Here is a 24,088-nt window from a genome sequence, read left to right as displayed (position 1 = left end):
TTCAAAAGTGCCCTGGCCAAGACAGCAACAGCACATTAAATAAGTAACGGTTACGGACAATAAATTCCAGGTCACAGCATGAGTATACAAAACATACGAAGAGGCAAATAGCTCAATCAAAGGATCTAATGTACCTCGATTTTGTCATGAGATGATATGAATTGGAAAGAAAAGAAAAAACAGAAAAGAAAAAGTTTTGCTTCACTTTCTCTGAAATCTTTTAACGTATTTAGTTTATATCAATTATTAAAATAACACAACAGTTAGTTTAGAGGTGACATGCCTCTTTGATAGAACACTAAAGTCAACTATAAGTACTTCACAACTGCACATAAATAAAGTGCTTTCCACCACTGCAGGAACCACATTCAATCTACACACAAGGTAAAAGAAGTGCCTGACCTATGGCGATCCACACAGCGTGCAGTCAACTTCTCCCACAGGTCACTGGCCACGTTTGCCTGCTTCCACACCAAGCGGCTCACGTTTAAGATTCGCCGGCGTGGAGACACCTCTGCAGAGGGTGGAAGAGGTTAGACGGGTTCACGCATAAAAGGGTAAAAGCATAAAGTTGCAAAGGAGGAAGTAAAAAAAAAAAAAAAAAAAGCAGTGGGAGAAATAACAGGGTGTAGAGGAGAGCAGGGGTTAGAGGTCAGACAACAAGAAGAGCAATGATTGGAGACACCGACTCTGTGAAAGGAAAGACGGATGAAGGAAGGGAGCAAAACAAGTTGGACACGTAAGGAGAAAACAGTAAAGTAGATTGCTACAGTATTTCCCAAGAGGGCAGTGCTGAGAGCAAAACTTTAAGAAAGAGGACGTGTCGGTGGAGAAACAGCAGAGCTTGCTGTATTATTGATCTGAGCAGATGGTATAGTAGAGCTGGACCTAATTGGCCCCGACCCAGACACTTTCCCTAAACCCAGTGTGACACCAGAGGACGGATCACTGCTAATAACTATTAATGGCAGATTTCACCTGCATGGGTCCTACCAAATGAACTCCGCGGGGCTTAGCAGAGGGAGGTTGTGAGTATGATATTTTGGCTGGCGCAGCAGTTGGCACAGAGTATGAGGGGAGCAGACCTTTTCCATCAGTCAGGGTCTCCTCTGGCTCCTGGAAGGGATGCTGAGCCAGAAAGGCCTGGGCAGACTCCAAGACTGAGTAGATGAACGGCCCGCGAGACTTGACATCCTCCATGAATGCCTGCCGGGAGACAAACAGAGAGGGGAGAGTGTTTCTAAGTGGAAGAGAATGAAAGACATAAGCCGTTTTCTAACTAAAGTGCTGGTTGTTGCTGAGGAGCATGAGTCCTGTAGGCTAAGCTGAATGTGTGTCTACAACTCAAATTAAACTAATATAAACTCAAAGTAATGCCAATGATTGGCTGTTTCCAGCTTCTAAATGTGAGGATTTGCAATGGAGTTTTTGTTTTTTTATTGTAAATCATTCCTGATGGACAACACCTCCCACCCCAAGCAGGACACTAACAGCACTGTGCAGCTCCTTCAGTGACCGGCTGCTTCACCCGCAGTGTGCGAAGGAGAGATACTGGAAGTCCTTCCTTCCTGCTGCTGTTATTGCTCTAGAATAGATCAACTGATGCATCACTGGTGACCATAAGTAGAAATACCTGGTACATAAAAGGTGGCGGCATTTCCAGCTTTTGCAAGTGGACGAGGATCGCTTGAACGCAGACCAGCACACAGTGGATTACTGGGTACTGACATGTGTTTTGTCCATCAAATTTGGGCAAAAGAAGAACAATTCTTTGTTGTATTTGTCAGAGTTTGTCAGTCCATTACCACATATTCATTTCAGAAATGCAGACTTTGGAGGATCATTCATTGTTACAGTTTACATGCTAAAACAAAGTGTAACATTAGTAAGTAGAGAAGACTCAAAAAGTCAGAAAACTAGCCACTATAGAGACATTATGTAAGAGGAATAATGTGTTATTTCTTTATTTAAAAGTTACACAGGCTTCATTTAAGTTAACACCAAACCCACACACATGTAAGAAACACAAAATGGCATACATTGGTGAAATAGGAATCCCTGAACATACACACAAACACACACAGCAAAGATCAACTGGCAGGAACGCATGAGATTACATGGCTGTCTGCTTGCACTGAGAGCCCAGGGCACAATTGGACTACTGGGAGTACTGGTCAGTTTGCCGCCACACACAGAAGAGCCAATTAGCTGGAGAGCCCAGCTCCACTGGTCCACACTTAACAGCACTCCCTATGCAAGAAGACGCAAATACACACATACTATATACAGGCCTTCACTCCACCACTGAGCAGACCCGCCTCCCCAGAGCCTTGAAGAAAGCCGGTGTGTCAACCTTCTTCATTCTTCTACACTAATCTCTGTTCTGGATGAAACAGTCTGCAGTTGTGGAAATTATTGTCAGCTCTCTTCAAAGTAATTTATTTAGGTGAAGCCAGCGTGCTCAATCCTTTTACGCTATGAAGAGATTACAATTTCAGCTGAAAATCGACATTACTAGCTAGAATTAGCAACGTAGTGCAGTGCAGCAGTAACACCCGATGAAACACCAGCAAACACAAGCCGGCACTGAGCAAACATACAAAAGTGTGTAACGGTGGGGAGCTGTGGCCCGAGATAAGATTCCCACTGCAACAGTCATGGAGAAAACTCTTTCTCTAATCGCAAACCAATTCTCTCTTCTTCCTCACATCCTCTCCTTTCCCTTTCCCCTCTTCTCATCCTCTCTAGCTCTCTTTATTCTCTCCATACTCTCTTTAGCTGCTTTGCTGCCCAAAGATGAGCTGAGCTACGGATTCCCTGAGCCAGCTGTCATGTTAAAACTTTAATTCCAGCTAAATTTCACACTCGGAGGCTTCATCTATGGTTGAAGGAACATTAAGAGCGAAGCCTTCAGATCAGATTAAGATACATTATGCATGGGGTAAAGAAAGTCAGGGAGGGGGGGAAATGACTTCATTGACTTCATTTCATCTAAACATGTTGATGGCATTTCTCTTACTCCTCCCTCAGTGTGCTTCTGGAAATTTTATTTCATTATCCCTGTCGCATGAGGCAGAGACGATTCTGCAGCTGCTGCAGATGCACAAATCCCTCCCATTGCCGAATTCATTCACTTATCCAAGCACCCAAACACACACAACCCTCACAGACATATCTTCCCGCCCAAACTCCCCTTCATCACCACCCCAAATAGACACACAATGAACATGCTCCCAAACCAATACACATGCACACACACACACAAAATGCAGCACAGCGAGAAATCTTCCCACACTCAAAAACGACATCAGAATAAATCCACTTAAGATCAATAATTCACATTTCTTAAAACGCTTTAAATCTCTATAGAAAACTGGGATGCAATTTCCCTCCCTGCTTTGTCGGGAAAAGTTTTAGAGCGACCAAACGAGGCAGTCCGAGACATCTCAGATTATAAAGGCGCTGTGTGGAAAATGGAACATTTTAGTGAGGAAGAAAAAGAGGGAGAGGAGAGGAGAGCAGGCATATTCAACAGTGAATCCTATGAATGACTTAGTGATTTTTAAGGCCTGTGCATCACTAAGGAGCTCCATCAATGTTGGAGGGATAGCTGTGGAAAGAGAGTACATGGACTGCGGTCTTAAAGCATGAAAAGAGTGTGCATGACAAAAGAAGGATGAAGAGGGAAAAGAGAAATAAAGAGGGAGAGTAAAGGAGATAAAAGCAACTGCAGGATTGTGAATAAGTGGTGAGTGGTGTTGTTTCTCTGTTGTCCTGTTAATTGGGAGGATGATTTCACAGCGCACCCGTCGAGATGGGAGTTGGAGTGGGATTAAACGGGAGCCACAACCCTTCCGCTGTCGATACAAGTCACTTTTCAGAAACACTGCACAAACTGACAGCACAGAAAATTGGAAAGAGGGTGGAAAGGGACACTCTGCTGTACTTACAGAACCAATTACAAGTATGTGTGAATGTAGGCTACTGTGTGTGTGTTTGTGTGTGTGTGTGTGTGTGTGTGTGTGTGTGTATGTGCGTCTTCATGTCTGAACCAGTTCCAGTTCCTGAGATATATCACGCACAACTAAAGTGATTTACCGGGAAATGAAAGAACATCCCGAACATCCCAGGTGACGTTTCTCCAAATTCTTTCTGTCACACAGGACCAAGAATAACATAACGTTTACCCTTCACTCACTCACACACACACACACACACACACACACACACACACACACACACACACACACACACACACACACACACACACACACACACACACACACACACACACACACACACACACACACACACACACACACACACACACAAGTACATTGTAATATTGTCATTTGAATCTTTATTGTTCTCTTGATTTAGACATTGTGGTAGCTCAATGTGGATTTATTCAAATAATAACAATAATAAGATTTAGCTATGCGTCAGATTCTGCTTGTTGTCTGGAGCTATTTTTGAACAGGCCCCTAACAGTAAGACAGGTGCACACAAACACACACACACGCACGCACACGCACACACACGCGCGCCTGCTGGGCAACTCCTGTCTGTACCAACTTTATGAGTCTTTATGAGTCTCCCCCAACACAGCCCACACAGGGCTATATAACATGTCAATTAAAAAAGGATTTCAGTGGAGAGACTCTCCTGCCTTTAAGACATCCTGGGATTTTTGTTTTTGTCCCACCAGTGGGAGTCTTTAACACACAAAAGCAATTTATTTTAGTTTGATCTGCCCGATGAAACAATAAAGATACTGATATAATATTGAAACTCTCTCAAATTATGCTGTCAGCTTGCTAAATACAGGAAGTCTAATATGACTGTATGTATTTAATGCTACCAGTGACCAGAGGCTTTCTGGTCAGTGTGCGTAAACGCTGTAGCGGCTCAAAGACCCTTCACTCATATGGTCCACCCATTTAAGCTGTGCTTCACAGACATATCTCTGACTCCCTGGTTAGTTTTGTCGCACCTGTTAATTTACACATGTAGTTTGGTGCTCTTAGCAAAAGACCCAAACCAACTTTAACCATAAATAAAGAGGTCTAATTTGCCAAAATAATAGAATACACTTGTGTGGGTGTGCAGATTCTTTGAAAAGAGAAGGAACAACCCTACGAGGCAAAAGCACCTCATTCCACTGCAGTGAGTGATGAAGATGGGTAAGAGACTGGAGGAGACAAGGATAATGAGATGAACCCCTGTATCGTGGTTAAAGGTCCTGCACATACACACAGAAAATTGATCTCAACACGATGCAAACCAGTTATCAGTCTTGAAGAGTTGTGGCATCACACTGGGAAACACTGCTAATTGAAATCAACATATAACAAGAAATGAATTTAAAGAAATGGAATTATCGTATTCACTACATCAACTTAGACTCTTTATGTCTTGTTGGGGGACTTGCTGAATCACTCTTAATTTCCCTCCTAAGGATCAATAAAGTTGATTTTTGTCACTGCTCTGATGAGGTGAAATATATCTTACATTTTATTTCCCGGCTAAATAACTTGCAACCAAACTAATATCTGTGCATGTCAACACAGACTTGCCGGGCTGGAAGAAGCTTGTTGTATGTATGAAAATAAACAGACAACATTTCAGTTGAACTCATGTCCCGCAGAATCTGTTGACAACCAGGAAGTCAAATTTTGATCACAGGTTTTTAGTGAAAGTATTAGTTCCCTGCCCTCAATAGGAATAAGTAAATATTTATTGGAAAGATAAACAAGCACTGATTTGTGTCGTGATCAATAAGGTCTCAGTCTCTGAGTTTGTGAGCGTGTGTGCTCTTCTATCCACACAAGCCCTTGAAGGGATTTAAAAGCAGTTCAAATCACTGAACCATGGAGGAATTATCTGACAGGAGGAGGAGAAGGTGGACTTCTCTGTCAGCAACTCTTACTGAAGTTCCCTTAAGCCTTGAACTTTATTATTTTTAAAAATAAAAAAGTTAAAATGGCTACTAATCCTGCAATGATTAGTGTTGAAAGGAGCACCGGTGACGAAGCGAATAGCGGTGTGGTAGATGACATCTAGTTTATTAAGAAGACCTGTAGATTACATTACCATAGTCTAAAATGGGAAGAATTGTCATTTTAACCAGGGTGTGCTTTGCAAAGTGGGAAAAGGAGGCTTTGTTACGGTACAGGAAACCAATTATATTACTTATAGGAATCCACAAATTGGAGTTCTGATTGCAGTTTGTGGTAAGTGTTTGTTGAAAAAAAACATTTTGTTTTGGTCGTGTTTAAGAGAAGGTGATGTTGTGCTGCAGGGAAGTCCGGGTGGTATTCAGGGAGGAGCTAGATGTGTACAAGACGGTGTCGTCGGCATACAAATGGATGTGAGAGCCACCTGCAGAGTGAGAAACATCGTTTATGTAGATTTTGAATAAGGTTGGACCTAGAATGGACCCCTGAGGAACACCCTTGGACAGGGACAGTGGGTCAGATGGGTAACCCTTAGCTCTCACTGTACAAAGCCACACAGTAATCTTTCCTATCGATGGCACATATGATGTAATTTAACACTTTAAGCGTTGCAGAGACACACTTATGGCCGTTTCTAAAGCCAGACTGCATGGAGGTGATAATACTGTGGGACTTCAGGTGGTGGGTGAGCTGTTTGTTGACCAGTTTCTCAAAAACTTTGGATAGGCAAGACAAGATGGAAATAGGTCTGTAACAGTTTAGGTCTAATATATCCCCCCCCCCCCCCCCTTGAAGCGAGGGGTGACAGCAGCCAATTTCCAGTCTTAGGGGAATACACAGGTCTGCAAGGAGAAGTTGAACAGATAAGGGGGCTACGAAAATATGAGCTAATAGCTTAAGGAAGAAAGGATCTAGAGTATCCAATCCAGCTGAAATATGAGGATCCAGTTTGAGCAGCTCCCTGAGCACCTCAATCTCCTGTGGGGTTACTTGGAGGGAGGGATCAATGCTTGGCGCTGAGTCAGCAGGGTTGACGGTAGGAGTCGGCGTAGCAGCTAAAAAGGCATGACCAGCCTATACAAAATGTTTGTTGAAAACTATTGAATAATGAGAAATAAAACATCTGATAAAAATGCTTGTTTGTAGCCTTTATTCAGCACACATATTACTGTTGACTGATCGCCATCACAAAGAGATGACGCAGCTAATCCTCACCTGGCTCAGTGGTGATCAACACTAATTTATTTAACAAAGAGTCACTGGATTTTTAAAGAAAATCATGGTTGTAGTGTGCAGATTGTGTGTTTTACGTGTTTTAGGTGTCTTATAATGATCGACTGCCTTGTTGTTGTTGTGCTTTTGGACTTCTATCATTCTTCAACCACTTTCTGATGTTTTATAAACCAAATGATTATTTGATTAAGCAAGAAAATAATCTACAGATTAATCGAGTTGCCGCCCTAGTTCAGTCAAGTCAACTAAGTGCAAACTCATTCCTGCCTACCTGAGGCTGGTGCTGCGCGCACAACGAAATCATGAATGGAAAAAGAGTGATTTTCTCTCAATAAAAAAACAATGCCTCCTTGAAGTTTATGCATTACAAATTGCCAAAACCGAGCCAAGAAGATGCAGCAAAGCTTGACGTTCCTCAGGCTTTCTTGTGCAGTTACTCAAACAAGGAGTCATAGCTGCTAGTGATGGAGACAAAAAACAGAAAGCACCTGTAGTCGAAGCCACCCTCATCAAGGGGCCGTATTTTGAAACAACCAACACAATTCAGTAAATAGCAAAGCTGTGCATTTCATTAGGTTGTTATCATTAGGCATGTTATAAATATACAAATCTCCATTAGATGGTAATCTGCATTCGGAATAAAGAAAAAGAACAAACTTTTAGTTGTAATAATCATCAGCTTATAGTCATCAATTTGACCCGGACAGACTTGAGCCTGTAAGCGGTTACAACTGTAGTTAAATGTATTTCTTTATTCTACGGTGTCTTTAAAGTCACGTTTATTCACGCATTTAATAAACCACTTCTTTGCAGAAAAGATGAATTTGCACTAGACTTGGTCCTTGGCACTTGCAACACACACTGCAGTGCTCAGAGCCCCACCTCCATCACCTCCATCAATAGTAACGGCTAGCTGAAACTTGGAGAAAGCACTATTGATTCAGGCTGGACAATAAATTCAGCTGTGACCAATATTTGTGATATCTACAAACTCTGCTATCTGCAAACACCTCTAAAAAAAACAACATACAACCCATAATACCCGACTGCTCCTCATGTCACTTTACCATGGTAACTGTCTCCAGTAACAACAAATTCCTCCACTTACCACCCGCTACAAAACACTGCTTCCAACCCCCTGCCTCTGACATCTCAATGACATCACATTGCACAGATCAAAGCACATTACCCTAGGGACGCCCTCAATATATGTTTCACACTGCTCCCACATGGATGCATATATAGGGGCTTTTAAGGGCACTCTGTACTGTAGCATGAGTCTTGTCCCCTCACACACACAACGCCCAATTTTTCTTAGTACATGTGTGTTTTTGTGCGGGTATAGACATGACGTGGATATCGATTTACCCTTGGGCAGAATATAGACTCCATCCCATCAGTGTTTGTACAGGGGGTGTAATATTTGCACTAACAAAGGTATCATAATCCACATTACCTGGTGGAACTCCCTCTGATGCTGGACGGCCCCCACGTCGCCTCCTATGGGCAGCTGCTCCGACATCTCCTCGTCCTTGGCGGTCAGCCATTCTATGATCTCCTGCAGAGAGAGCTGCAGCTTCCCGCTGTTGTCGGAGAAGGCCTCCAGCCGCACCCTGCCAACACACACACACACACATACACAGTTAGCTCAGCAAATGCTCTCCAACACTCCAACCAAATACTGCAGATCAAATTTGGTCACAACTAGGGATGTCAGGATTAACCGATCTTGCCGTAACCGCAGTTGCATAACGTCACAGTTTCATTACTCTAAGAATGGTAGAAACTACGAAATCTGTGGTGTCCTGATTCCTGCATTGTAGCCCACGTGAAAACGAATCTCTTATATCTGCCAGAAAAAAGACTTTTGAATTGGCCAGTGTGGGAGCATTTTGGATATCTAGCTAATGTACTAAGCAGAACAGTTTAAACTCAGCAGGGAGTAGTTCACTACGTGTTGCTGTTTACTTATGCGGGAATATCATATTACAAACTGAGGAGGACTGTGGGGGAGGGGCTGTCTCTCTCTCTCTCTCTCTCTCTCTCTCTCTGTGACTCTCTGTCTGTGTGGCCTACATTCTATATAGCCTATTCCAATAAAACTATTATTAATTATTTTAAGTAGCCCACTATCCATAATGCCAAGACAGTATTAGCCTTGTTAACATCCAAAAGATGAAACTTCATCAACCTCTGAATTTAACCTTCAATTCTAATCCAGTAATGACGTATGGGTCGTTTAAAACAGGCATTTATTTTTAAATCAAACAGAAACATCTTAATGCAATGTCCTATTCCACTGTGTTTTGCAGAGGACCTTGATTGACTCTTCACTGTTCTTAATTTGGGCAACTATATCAAAATGCAGACGTCAAACTGTCAGAGGACACGTTGTTGACACTGTGAGAAGGTCAACGATTTGCTGTCCCCGAAGGCCACAACTTCACCTTGAAAGAGTTATGAAGGGAACAAATAGGATTTAAATTAGTTACACCTCACTGATCATGTCACTCTGGACAATTCTGTATCTGAATGCTGTATTTTAACATAGTCATGATTTTTGAACAAGCATGGGGTGGCGATAATGATGGTGTGTGATAAATAATTAACCATTAAAATGTGTAAATGTAATTATTATAATTGACCATTTGCAAAACGCCTCCCCTGAACTCTACCAGCTCTACAGCGCAATACAAGAACAATTCTGTTTCATTATTTTAACGTCTTAGTCATCATGACTAGTCAATCATCAACCAGTGAAGATTCTTTTCTCTGATTTTACCTCTGGTATAAATCAGGGATCCGTTGTTTCGAGAATTACTTAGATGTTTTAGATGCATATCTGCCTAAATCTGAGTAGTAAAGTAAGCAAGTACACGCAGAACTGGGTGTCATCTGAGCCGAACCATGCATTTCCAAAATACAGGACACTATACAGTATGTCTTCCTGCAACAGTGTTAAATCACAATGTCACAGCAAAACAAGCATAAAGTATCTTGTGGCACATATTAGGTGGTGAGAGGTTTGTGTGTCGCTGCAGGTTTGTTTACATAAACCAGGAACAAAAAACAGAGAATGTATCTGCTTGCCACCTGCCAGCAGCATGAGAGATGTCTGAGGCAACGCTACTGCTCATCAGTGGCACAGCTGGCACTGGAGGGGTGAGGGGAAAGCGGTGTAAAAGTGTCCCAGTGTTTCAATTACACACCAGAAGCCAGCACTCAAATAACATTTTTCGTGCACATCACAATTTGCCAGCACTGTCACATCAGAGACGAGGAGTGGGAGTGAGAGCAAGAGCGAGAGTCAGAAAGAGAAACAGACCGTCTACGTGTCACTGCTCATGACTATAAATGAGGGGGAACATCTCAAAAATGTAATTGGACTGATATTCAGATGAAAGTGTAAGTGTAAGTCAGAGGAACACTTTAGGATTGAAGAAGTCTGAATGTAGTCAAACACAATAATCACAATTTTGTAAAACATATGGTTAACATAAGCAAATCCTGCGCGGAGTCCAAGAAAACACTCACAGCTGCACCATTAGCATGCAACCATCAGCAATGTCACGTTAACAAATGTAAGGCAATTTGAACTGAAAATTGGCACAGATGAGCGCTGACACATGAGGGATTAGGTATCACGTCAGGGAGGCCGGCTGCAGGAGGGCACGAGGGGAAAAAGCTTTGCAACTTTAAGGAGGAAAGATGGAAAGGCAAAATCAAGCTTGTAAGTGGACTTTTCAGAGTTGATAGGCCTCTTTGTTCAACATCGTGTCAGGAAACCTGTATGAAGCAGACCGCGCTGCCCCCCCCAGCTTAGCTTGCTGTGAATCAGAGGATCTAGTTTACTGTAGCCTCTGCAGAACCGGCTCTCAGTCCATAACAAGCGTGAATACAAGAATTAAATACAACACAAACACACACACACAAAGCATGAAAGGTTTCTGACTCAAACCGGAGGGAGTCCGACCCTCAGATATGTCTAAGTGAGGCCATCCATCAAAGGATGACCTTGGCACTTTAGCAGAGAAGTTTCAAAGCACTTCAAACCACACGTTTCACACACTCATACACAAACACAGCACACAGTACACTTACCCATTACTGCTTCCATTACACACACAGAGGGTGAGACACACTGCCTGCGCTGTATTAGAAACGTCGTCACATAGCGGGTGCTGCCAAGAACAACTCTCACCCTGCTAAGCTGTGGGGAGACCAGGCGAAAGGTTTGCCAGTAGAGGCGGCTGACTGAAACTATGTTATCTCCAGTGGAAACATCATGATATCAGTTTAAGTGCTATTTATGGGCCAAGTTCTGCTGCGTTAGAGTAGGAGATGCCAGCGATTTTGAGTGTGTGCTAAATTGGAAACGGGTAGGGTGTGTGTGCTCCTCTATCTTTGTGAAGGGTAATTTGAGTTAGACATTAAACAAGCATTAATAAATTTTTTGGGCCACTTTGGGCCCGAGCAACAAGCTGTTTACACAACACTGACATATTATCACCTTCTTAAGTTGATATGATGAATTTGTTGGCAAACTGTTGCCCATTTCAGCAGCAGCGGGGTTGTGTATTAACAAGTGTCCATATGCAGTGTAATGACAGTCACCCAATGGAAAAGTGTGGCTTATTGGTGTGTTTTTAACTGTTTCTGGACAACGGTATAGTTATGCATCACAGAGGAACAACCCATATCAAAACAAATCATAAGCGGGATCAGTTCATTTTTGGTCTTTTCTTTTGATTTGTAAGAAATAAAAGAAATATCACCAGACCTTATCCTTTAAGATGCAGATCAGGGGTTTGCCAATGTCAATATGTCAAGGAAGGTCAGTATGAATGGATTATTGAGATGATGTGTGACTTGCAAGACAACAGGACAGACTCGACGCACGGAGTCGTCTGTCGGCATCACAGACATCAGTTTCAAGAATGGAAGACAGCCACCTGGGAACACGTGATGTCTAAACTGGGGAAATAACAGTATTGTCAGAATAGACATTGTAGACTTTTTCATTTCCTGGATTCTTCAAGCAAAGGACTCAGAACTGATCAAATAAGTAGCCCAGCATGAGAGAGACCAACCTTTGTTACGAACGTGAATAGACTAATTAATGTATCAATCAATCCGTGTGTCCTTGAGAGCGACACTGAGCTGCTATCAGCTCAACACCGTTGGTAGCTGTGGATAAGAATCATCATGTTTTGTGTGTAAATATTAAGGGTGTTGCTGTTTACAAAACCTTGAGTTTTATATTTAGCGTTACTCAGTGTTTTCAGAGTTGGGAAACTCTATTGCATGCTAATAACTGTTGTATCTTCACATTTCTTGACAGTTAACATCCAAAGTAAATAACACGGTCAAACAGAAATCCAACTCCCCAATCAGTCGGAGAGATTACAGAGAGAGGCTTAGTGCTCGGTTCAATGATTAATTAATGCATAGCAGATAGGAGCAGGGCTTCTGCTGTTTTAGGAGATCGGAGCCAGCGAGTGTGTTGCCTCGGGGCCCAGAGAAGTTTTGAGCACATTCCTATCTCCTGTCTTCCCCCTCTCTTTGTCTTGCAATTGCAGAGATGTTGCGCGAGCTGGAAAAAATATGCGAGGGTATGTGATGGGCTGCGTTAACACAGCAGCACTGGATTTAGTTGAAAGGTATTCAAAAGGGGTGTATATGTATGTTTTTTTTTATCTTTAGGGATGCCACAGTGTGAAAGGCTTAAATCAAAGTAGATTAAGATAGACACATTTATTGTGTCATGTTGTCACTCTTAGCTAGTTTGCTAAGATTAGGTTGAGCAATATGAAAGAGGAATAAGTGGAACCAGGCTTTCTGTTTTGTTGCATTGCATTGTGTCACCACAGTGAGGAAGTGCATATAGGAACCCTGAGGGGCAGATGATACCGTACAAAGACCATAAAATGATACTACAACACTTTCATCATAAATAGACATCAGATTGGACACGAACAGAACAGTTTTGTTCAAATCCTTATATTTTTAGTATTGTTTGGCAACTAAATAATTTGGTTAAGGTTAGGGAAATATTTAATCTGCACAATGTCACAAGATCATGCGAGAATCATAATACCAAATTGTTCAGACTGTAGCCCAACTAATACTGTATTTTTTAGGTAGATACCAAGAACAATAAACGAGAGTTTAAAAGATCCGATGACAACATAGTATAGTATAGTTATAGATAGTACTTTTTTTATACATGCACATTTGTTTTTGTTTTTTCTTTACATCGTTTTTTAAGACATAAGTGAGATTTTACAGTCTCTGGTGGACAAACTATGCGGTGGAGACACCGTTTCTAAATGATCTCAAATCTAGTTTGGCATTTCTGCACTAAAACTAGTTGTTGATGTAATCACCAACATACACACTATATACCTGCAATAAGCTTAAAACAGTCCAACTTAAATTCAGACAAAACTGCGGGTGTGAAGTTGTTGTTTTGAACGAATGTAGCCCATACTGTAAGGCTATTGCATGCCCCGGTGGTCTCAAACGGCATCAGTAGATAACTGAAAGAATTTAGCTCTAATATCAATAAATAATGTGGCCTGATAGCTGTAAAATGCAAGCAGCATGTTCATGTCTTGCCAACGTTCCCTGGGTTTCTCACTCGTTCTGCTTCCCTTTTTTATTTCCTGCACTGTAGGGGTAGTGTGTGTTGCGTGTGACGCATTCAGGGACTTCTCTTGTGGTGCAGGACTTTACTGATGCCTTGCCTAAAGCGTCTCTTCCAACAGCCACCTTACTGAGATTTGTGGGAAACACATTTGGCGAGTAACAAGAGCAGACCAGCCACTGGGGCCGTTTGCCACAACTGGAAATACTGTAGGTGTTTGAAGATTTACAGCTGCTGATGCCCACGGGGAGGACGCTCCTGTTGCGCCTCCTCGTTACAACTATAGATGGAGATTTTGCATGCGTGTAGCTTCAAATGACAACAAAAAGTTAAAATATAACTTTGACATAAAAAAATTAAAAATGCAAAATCACATGCACAATACCCTGAAATGTAGAATCAGTGAACTGGCTTGGCTGAAAATAATACAAATTAGGGTGAAAAATCCTGTTTTCTCATTTGCAGTCTTATTATGATAATGTTATTAAATACAATCTTGACAGGCATAGCTTGAAGAACAGAAAAGAAACCATCTCAATAAGAACAAGTTGTCCTCCTCTGTATCAAAGTGACTCACTGCTATAATTAACCCACATTCAAAAGCTCCCTGTGTGAATCATGAGCGCCTCCATATGTTACTCACACTTACAAAACAATGTACTGACACAAAATCTTGATTGCTTCTGTAAAGTATGTAGAGATTCCTACATTATGTACAGTTAGCACACACACGCCACGAGTGTGTTTCTGGTTTAAGTGATTCATGTATTGATGAGGACACTCGTACTAAATGAATCTTGTTTAATTTAATTTTTAAGAAGAAAAAGTTCTTCAAATGCAAATGCAGAAACATTGACGTGTAGAAACATGTGTGAGTTCACCGACACACACTCAAAGTGTGTTTTACTATTTACTGCCAGCCAGTTACTGTAGATATCACAGTGTTGTTGTTACAGTGTGTTTGTGTGTGTGTGTGTGTGTGTGTGTGTGTGTGTGTGTGTGTGTGTGTGTGTGTGTGTGTGTGTGTGTTTGTCCATGTTTGCATGCATACGTGAAAAGCTCTGTAGTGGCCATAATTATGATAATATGATTCCTGTCCATCTGGAGCAAAGGAGGAAGTAGCGAGACATTATATTATATTATAGAGCATTTAAGTCTGCAGAGGGGGAACAAAACTGTAGACCTTCACATTATTGTGGAAATGTATCATATTGTTCTTTTAGTTATAACTTGTATCGTTTAAACCTGAACATATGAAAAACGAGGCCAACCAGACTCATTTAAACCAAAATAGTAAACGTCATCATATCGAAGGTATTTTCATGTCTGGCTTGCTGTCATCCTGATCTCACCACTTAACCCTCTTCCCACAAAAACAATACCAAGGCTGGGACCTTGGCCTTGGTGGAGGCATCAGCAGACAGAGGAGAAGGAGGACATCTGCGAAGGGAGGGGGGGGGGGGGGGGGTGGACGGACGAGATAATGTGCATATATACTCTGTTAAACTATTCCTTGTTGTTAGACCTCCGAACCATCTGTGGGGAAAGAGCTCTATCCATTCAGCTGAATTATTATTAGTGTCTGTTCAATAAATATGTTTTTATATTTTAAGAGTTTTCTCATCTCGGATATTTCTCACATGGAGGTTAAAAAGATTTTTTTTCCACCACAAACAAGACCGCTGTTCGTTGTCCATTCCAAACCAACAATCAACAGTGGTTTCTTTTAAACTTGACCTAAACTTAAGCCAGTGGTTATTCCTGTAACCATGAAGACGAAGGTCCCCTAACCTCAACTAAGTAGTGGTTTTAACCCAAACCACATGGACAAACAATATATTGTAACATTTAATTAGGAGGAGTTGTTGGTTCTAACTGAAGAAACCCTTTAGAAGAATAGCAAAACATATTTGATCAAAACTAGATTCAGCTTCTTATAGACATATTTGATAAACATGTTGGTCGTTTTGTAGCAATAGACTTTTAGTGTGTTTGCGTCAACAGCTCATTTCTATTCCCACCCAATATTAAAGACAACTATAACCTCAAAAGGCATGGTACGGTTTGTAACTTGGGCTGAACAGTGAGAGTGTTGAAGCCAATCTGACTTTGAGCGCTGAATAAACTTTGACTGTGACGTAATATCATCACTATTGAAAAAATGTTGCCATCTTGTTTTAGAAAGATTTAAAAACAAGAGTCAAACTACATATTTATTTATTGAAGAGTTTCAAGACTGGTATTCCAGAGAGAAACAGGGTTTGGGGGGATTGGGGCAGACAGAGCTGATCAGTATGTTGGCTGATAACGGCTCTCCTAAATAAAAAGCAGGAGAGTCGTAATGAAGAAAGCAGGAAGGTACAGAGCTTCTAGCAGCTACAGCAACTCAAGCCTCCGACTCTTTTTGTATAACCGTCTTAGTAGCATCTTAGTAGTCAAACGTTATGGCACGCGTCATATAACTGCAATGTCCGGGGTTCGATTCCTTTGTTGCACGTCATACAGGTCTCTCTCTCTACAACATTTCTTCACTGTCATCTGCCAAGTAAAGGCCAAAATGCCAAAAAACGATCTTAAATAAAGAAGCCAAATGAAGAAAAAGTAATTATCATTACCACAAGTGTTGTTGTTGCCGCTGCTGCTGATGTTAATCTTACTATAATTATTATAATAATAAATGATAATGCTCCCATTCAAAATATGTCAACATATTCATTTCTTTCAGTGACTGAGTTAAGGAGGAATTATTTTTCCCTCTCCATTTATTATTTATGACACAATTTGTCAGTTTTTCTTTGTCCCTGTGTAGTAGTGGTACTCAGTAATTACTTGCTTTGCCTGTTTGCCTGACTCTGCTGTGTGTTCTAATAGATTCTGATAAATCAGTTAATTAACGTAGCGACATGTGGAGGCTACATTTGTGTGTTTGATTTCATAGTGCGTTGTGGCCTTGAGACCTTATGTTGCAATGTGTACGTTTTGTGCTTAAATAGTTTTTTCATGCCAACACCATGCAAATGCTCTATTATTTTCATCACATTGCTTTAGACAAGTTAATTGTTGGATGTGGTTGGTTAACATTAATACAACTTCATTATTTAGGCGAGAGGAAGTTAAAGAAAAACTAATCAATAAATCAGCTGCTGGCCAAAAGGTGAATTAAGTCAAATATCCAGCATCCAGCTCTGACACACTTTATTGTGTCTTCTGTTTCCCCTTGTTTGGAATTGAGACACTAACCCTTAATATGTCTCTGCAGGAGAGTAGAAGATACAAACTGTCGCTAATTAGTCTTTGACATCAACACGAAGTATACAAATGAATGTGAACTCATTATCCCACGAAGCAGTGGGCCATATTGGCTTCCAGTCATCACAATCATTTATTTTTGAACAAGCAAAATCATTTAATTTTTAGCAGCAGGAGTTCAGATTAAATGAAACCGTGGGCCGCAGGTGTCATTAATGTGTTGCCAATTCAGAGGTAGAAGTTTAAATTTAAATTATTTTCTTTGTGAACCCTGTGTGCAAAACAGCAGCACAAGAATACCAGATCGGAGAAAGGAAATTGCTGCTTTCACCCTAAAGCTGATAGACAGGTTTTAATACCTTGATTAACACCACGTAACAACAAAATCTATAGTTAGTTTTATTATGCTGTTAAAGATCAGTAACGATTAAATAGTAAAACATGCCAGCTAACAACAAGCCAATCGAGATGATGAAATACAAAAAACAAGCAGAATTTGTTTGATCAAAAAACATATTGATCAGGGCTTTTAACAGATTGTCCCGATGACAAGCATTAAGAATAACTTTAAAGAAATAGCCAATCTTCCAGCTGATGGCCGTGTTTACTTATGTAGGTCATATAGAGGCGTCAGAATTAAAGTTCCTCACAGTAACTTTGAATAACAGTTATTAAAAATGTCACCAAATGGAACCTCAGGTAAACAGGTAAAATGTAGGTCACATTTGAAATATTTGGCCCAGAAGCTCAAACTAAATCAATCAGTATTACAGTAATACCATAAGACTGAGCAAATATGTGCATGGCATCCTGGGAAAATTATGCCGTTTTCATACCCTGAAATAAACCACTGAATCCCAAAACGATTCTCAGGCAGCAGTGAAAGCAAAATCCTTCAAGCGACTAAATGATTGATGGCCCACACACACCTCCAATTACAAACCCCCCTAGCAGCATCAGGTTTTCACCCCTGACCTTGAACAATAGAATCATCGTTAACGTGTAATTGGAGCTCAATAAGTCCTGCAGGCATTAAACTCTAACTTGCCTGAGAGGTATGTAGGGCAAAGTGGAGCACAGAACCACCAGAGGGCAATGCACTGAGCCTGGGCTGCCTGTGGGGGGCGCTAGCAAAGGAAAGACTAGAAGAACATAGCTGGAGGATATATTTAAGCAACAACAGACCAGAAGAGGAGTAAAAAAAAAATGAATGAGAATAAGAGACCCTGAATGAGGAGCGTATCAACAGATATCTGTACTTGTGAATAGAGACGGGAACATTGTTGTAATGACACAAACAGACTGAGGCAAAAACAAACTCAGAGGTCTCCCCTTGCCCTCGGACAGACACTGAGCGTGGGCGGCTGGCTCGCTGCAGTTATCCGAGCCATGCGGCAAATACATTCATAACATGCCACCAAGACACCCACACCAACGTCGGTGGGCATTCCCTCCAGTGCAAAAGTGGGGGCCCCTCCCCACGTGGCACAAAGTAAATCTCCACAATGCGTTATATTGTTACCCATGACACTGTCATCAACTAAGTTTCGTGGGAAATGCATTTGAAGAAGTCATAGCGTTTACCGACTACTGCTGCTACTACTACTACACTAGAGATTTGTGATGATTCAGCGTCAAGCTGCCGTGTGTTTGACTGCCATAGAGTGCAAAGTACGGCTGGTCTCAGTGGAAATACGGCTTGATCACATCGCTAACACTAACATACGCTGAGCAAGAGATGAGTTACAAAGACACACTGATAAGTACATCCCATTTAGCTGACTTTAAAGGAATAGTCCGACATGTTTTGGGAAACATGCTTGTACGTTTCTTTGCAGAGATGAGGAGATCGATACCAATCTGTGCTGTGAATAAGAAGCCGCAGCCGGTAAGCTGAGCTTGACTGGAGGATATAGCCATGTGCGTCATTTTCTCCTTTGAGATGTGTTAAAGCTGTGTACACTCCAAGCAAATGAACACAAATGAAGGAATGTAAAAGAGAACGCCAGATAATTCCCTGATTGTCCATTGAGTGAATCACACAGCCATTGAAACTTTTCTCCACAGAGTAAATAGCTTAAATTCACTGAAACCACCCACACTCTCATCCTGTACTTTCTTACACAACAGTTACAGATGGCTGAATGGCCTCAGCAATAAGCTTGCAGTAATATATGTCTCTTTTTTATATATTCATAATCAGTCATCGGTGATTATGAGAGACAGCGCAAAACAATGTTGCGGCCCATTTGTTTGGTGCTATTATCTGAATCCTGCGTAAGACATTAAACCACAACTTGGTATAGCACAAAACACACAGCAATAAGAACAGCATGTCTAGCTTTTCGCCCATGGCATCAAAGCACTGTTTTGCAGTCAATAACACATGCTACGCAGCTGGTGAGTGTTTGTAGAACGACTCACAGTTTTATGATTTTGCCTACTTTCCATACAAGTTGCCAAAAAAGTGATCAAGTCCCTAACCTTCTGTTATCAGCGCCGAGTCCAATTAGCTGAGCGACACTGTGTCACACTGATAAATTCTCTGTGGCTCTGCCATCTGTAAACATTTAGAGAATGCATTTTGTGCGCTATTAACTCCTTATCTTAATTTTAGTTTTTTTTCAGAAATGGCTGCTTTCACATCAGCGTCAAATTTTGGAGCGGGATTATTCTTTAGCCGTGCGAGCACCGGGACTCTGGGGATGGCAGTGTAAGGCTGACCCGGACGCTTCCAAGCTTCAACCGTTGCCATTGTAATAGACATCATTGTTGTTGTTGTTTTAACATACAGTACATTTCCCCAAAAGTCACAAATAGCCCATGTAATTAGGAATAGTAGTCACACTTTATTCATTAAGCATCTAAATGTTTTATTATTAGTGGGCGGCGCTGCTCGAGCAATGAAAGGCAGCGGAGGAGATCGATAGACAGTCTCAATGAAGCCAGGTCTTTTATTTTATATACTGACATAGGCTTCAGTCTATGTATCTATGACAATAATAGCAAAGTAAAGTACAATATGAGTGAATAATGGCCGCAAGTTTGACAGCATGGGTAGTCGCCGCTGTCCCACCGCCGTTTTAATGCAGCGGATTACAAGAGCACCAACCATGACGGCCACAATGGGATGCTTCACACATAAACATGCCTTCCTCCCCCGTCTGCAGTACTAATTAGCCAATATTAGCATGCTAACATGGTCAATTAACACGGTAAACATTATACCTGCTAAACATCAGCATGTTAGCATTGTCATTGTGAGCATGTTAGCATACAGATATCACCATTGAGTTCAGCGTCACACACCTTCTTGCTTGGATTGAGACTCTTGTTTAGAAATGAGTAGCTTAAGAGCACCAAAGAGGAAGTTTAATTGAAATCCAGTCAAGGTGCAGCATACTATAAGGTATAATTTAGGCCTACCACAGTTTAAAGGATAGAAGGAAGCCGCCATGACTTGGAACAGAGCCTCAACCACCTGTCAATCAATGCCAGACAGGCCATTATAAAGCCGGTCGTCTGCACTTGTCCGGCTGCTGGCAATGAACGCAGTCAGACGTTTCCTCTGGACAGCTCTCACCCTCAAGGTTAGACAGCTTTTCAGTGAAGCTCTTTCTCATTCATTCATTCTTACATTCTTCTTTGCCTCTGCTCCTTCCGTTTCCCTGCATCCCATCTCTCCTCTGCGATGATTTAATACCAGCTGTCTGCTCTCTCTTCCCCTCCATCCCTTTCTCTCTCAGCCTGATGAAGTCAGAGTGCAGCTCTGATATAAACATCCACTGCGGGCCATCCATAGTGATCTCATTACACGCGGCTGCAGGGGAAACTGTCTTAACCAATTTCACAGCTAACCTCCCCCTCCCTCCTCCTAGATACATCAGGGTCAAGTAAGCAATCAAGGGGCCAATTGTCTAAACAGGATGCCAGTTGAATAGAAGAAACAGAAACGATGCGGCAAGTTTCCAATTAAGCATCAAAGAACAACGCCCCCTAATTGTTTTGCACTGAGAAACCTCTCGAGTGTGACTTGTGCAATGGCAGTATTAACCCATAGTGTATCAATAATTAAGCTAACAGGAAGGAACGCTGAAATATGCATTATTGTGTGACACAGCACATTATTAGACAATACGTTTTTAATTGCCTGAAATCTGACTGTGAATGGCGACAAGAATCATTGGAGGAAAATGGAAAATAAACAACGAAAGACACAGTATATATAAATGTTAGACCTCATTAGGCTCCATGTCCCCGTGTGACTTAAACGCGCACATATTAGCACAATGTCTCGCCACAGATTCAAACAAGAAAGGACAACTGCAACAGTAATTCAAAGTACAATTCTCACTTAATGTTCAGGTAGAAAAGTACTAATTACTTGGCAATTAACATCTGTATAGTATAATAACTTTGATTAAGCCAAAAGCTGTCAGACTCACTAAAGGCGTTTATTATTTCCATTACATATCTCTATACTAACTGGGTGTGTGGCTAATTGACAGCAACTGGGTTATCACATTTCCAAATGTGGTCACTGTGACACAGGAAGTTGTTTAGTTTTGAAAAAAAGCTTCCACAGAAATGCTCGGAGTAATTCAGTAGACCGCAAATTCGTGAAACAAACAGCTTGAAGATGAAACTGATCAGATGTTTCCTTGGGGAAATGATCTGTATCCTGACAAAATCATAAAAGAAAACATTTTGAACATTTGTATTTCTTTTGAGACAGCCAACTAATACAATCAGCGGTTTGCAGCTATTGTTGCCACAGAACGGACGCACTTCTCTCTCTTGTATACAAAAAGCGTCTTGGCTCTACAAACATCCATCCATCCATCCTTCCAGACCGTTACAATAAATGCCACTATAAAAGTCCTCTTACCGGATGTTGTGGGACTTGCGTTTGATCTCGTTCCAGCAGTGGTTCATTTCTCCTGTTTGGTGCGGGCCGCCACCTCTCAGTGTCCTGCACTCGGCCCCCTCCTCCTGGCCCTCACCGTCCACTGTGGACTGGCACGGCACACAGTGGCATCCCGGCCACGAGGGCCGCCCCGCAGCTAAGGACAAGAAACAGCAGGGGGACACCCAGGTCAGACAATTTATTTTCCCTTTTTTGGATTGAGTCTGCTAATAATTAATATTCTGTTCTGATATATAAAGCAACAGATGGTAGGATAACAACTTTTTGGCGACCTCAGGGGTTTATCAAACAAGACGTTGTGGAAGACAAAACAACGTAAAGTTAAATTAAAATTCACAAAACTCCATAAAATGTTCAACTTTTGCCACAACGCAACATCATCCATCAAGGCACTGCACGGGTCCATCAAATACATTCAAGCACATGTTTCTGGTTGATTACTTTGCAACATGAATGAAGAGTTTCTACCGTTCACTTTGCAATCGTCGAGCAAAAATATAGATTCTACAGTGACAACTTTCCAGAGCAGTAAAAACCTAACTAAATCTAGTAATATAAACTAATGTGCAGTGTTGTAGTGTCTGATAAGCCTTCCAACTTGTTGTCTCTCAAGTGCAGCCACTGTTTTCCGTCTAACCACCCACTCAGAATGAGCGAGCAGAGAGCAACATACTGTACCACACCAATGTTATTGAGTCATGTTCCTATAGACAAAAATGTACTTTATAGCTTTACCCATATTCACATTTGAACACATTTATACCAAACCACTCTAAAACCAACAAATAGAAATCCTCATTGACATAACATTCTCCATTTTGGGAGGGGAGCAGCAGGTTTACTGTTAGTTAAGACTTAAGACCTGATCAATGAAAGGGGAAACATTGGGACACATGAATCCTTAACACGAATGATCTGTCTAGTCCATGACAAGAAAATGAAAAGACTGTGCAGGGCAGAACCTGCATTTCTGATTTAAAAAAGAAATAGGTCAAAATGAGCTGAACAATAAAGCAGCAGGGAGATACCTACAGTCTACCTCGAGGTAACACACCCACCTTGTTAAAGAAAAGCGCCAGACACACACACACACACACACACAGAGAGAAGTCTCGTCAACAAATCAGAGTCAAATTGAATAACTGTGTCCTGTGTGCAAGATAGAAAACCTGAATCATGAGACGCCAGCAGTTTCATCCCATTATTCCATTCCATTAAACTCAAGGAAACAAACGCTGATAAAAAGCCTCTTTTTTCACAGACTTTCAGAGTGAGGGGGCATGTGAGGCTAGACCTGAAGAGGTGCAATCCCCTTGATGGCGCTGTGGGGGAAAAACATTTCAAGGAGGCAGCCCACACATGCACACACACACACGCCACAATAAGTGGCAGAAGAAGCTTTCCTCGGTTCACAGGTCATGATAAATCTTGTGTTTGGTCACTGGGCTGTCAGAGGCTTCTTGTCTTTTCCGTTCATTTCACAACCTTTACCTCTGCAGCAGCTGGGCCTCTCAGCTAACACCTTCAGCCTTATAACACACACACACACAGTATAACCAGGAGCTTCCCTTCTGCTTCGTCAGAAGGCTCTTATCACATCGGTTTTTTAAACTGGTCAACCCAATTCCTCCCTGCTGGAGGGCTCAACCTCCAACCTTTACAGCAGCAGTCAGCCATCCATCTAAGGCGACACACACACACACACACACACGAATTGCATTCAATTGGTAATAAAGTCATCAAAACACAAGTCCTTAACCATTTACTGGGATCATTTGTGGAAACACTAGTTGTAGCTTATGATTTTTTGGTTTTTATATCACCAATAGGTAATTCAAAATTGTATTTATACGCATTTAACATTGTTTCATGTTTATTCAAGCTGCGACGATTCGTCAATAGTCGATTTGAATCTCTGGTGCCAGCGTCTCCAATGTGGGGATTTTCTGCTTTTCTCTGTTTTATATTATGTATTTATATCATTCAATCTTTTTTTGCACCATTTGTATTATATTATATATTTATATAATTATATATAGACTTTTTATTTATCACGTTATTGTTGATCATTGTTGC

General features: G+C 41.5%; 1 protein-coding gene across 1 annotated transcript in view; it reads right to left on the bottom strand.

Moving 5' to 3' along the window:
- Positions 1–24,088, bottom strand: part of drp2 (dystrophin related protein 2) — a 101,624-nt gene that overhangs the window by 37,286 nt on the left and 40,250 nt on the right. The window contains exons 3-6 of the mRNA XM_076103621.1: positions 21,974–22,148; positions 8,647–8,803; positions 1,086–1,206; positions 403–514 (exon numbers count right to left, since the gene is read on the bottom strand). Of these exons, the coding sequence (XP_075959736.1) occupies positions 403–514; positions 1,086–1,206; positions 8,647–8,803; positions 21,974–22,148 (565 nt within the window). The remainder of the gene's footprint in view (positions 1–402; positions 515–1,085; positions 1,207–8,646; positions 8,804–21,973; positions 22,149–24,088) is intronic.

Source organism: Anarhichas minor, unplaced genomic scaffold (genome assembly GCF_050575085.1).
Source record: "Anarhichas minor isolate MPS153535 unplaced genomic scaffold, ASM5057508v1 ptg000028l, whole genome shotgun sequence".
NCBI lineage: Eukaryota > Metazoa > Chordata > Actinopteri > Perciformes > Anarhichadidae > Anarhichas > Anarhichas minor.
This window is presented reverse-complemented; position numbering and strand designations above follow the sequence as displayed.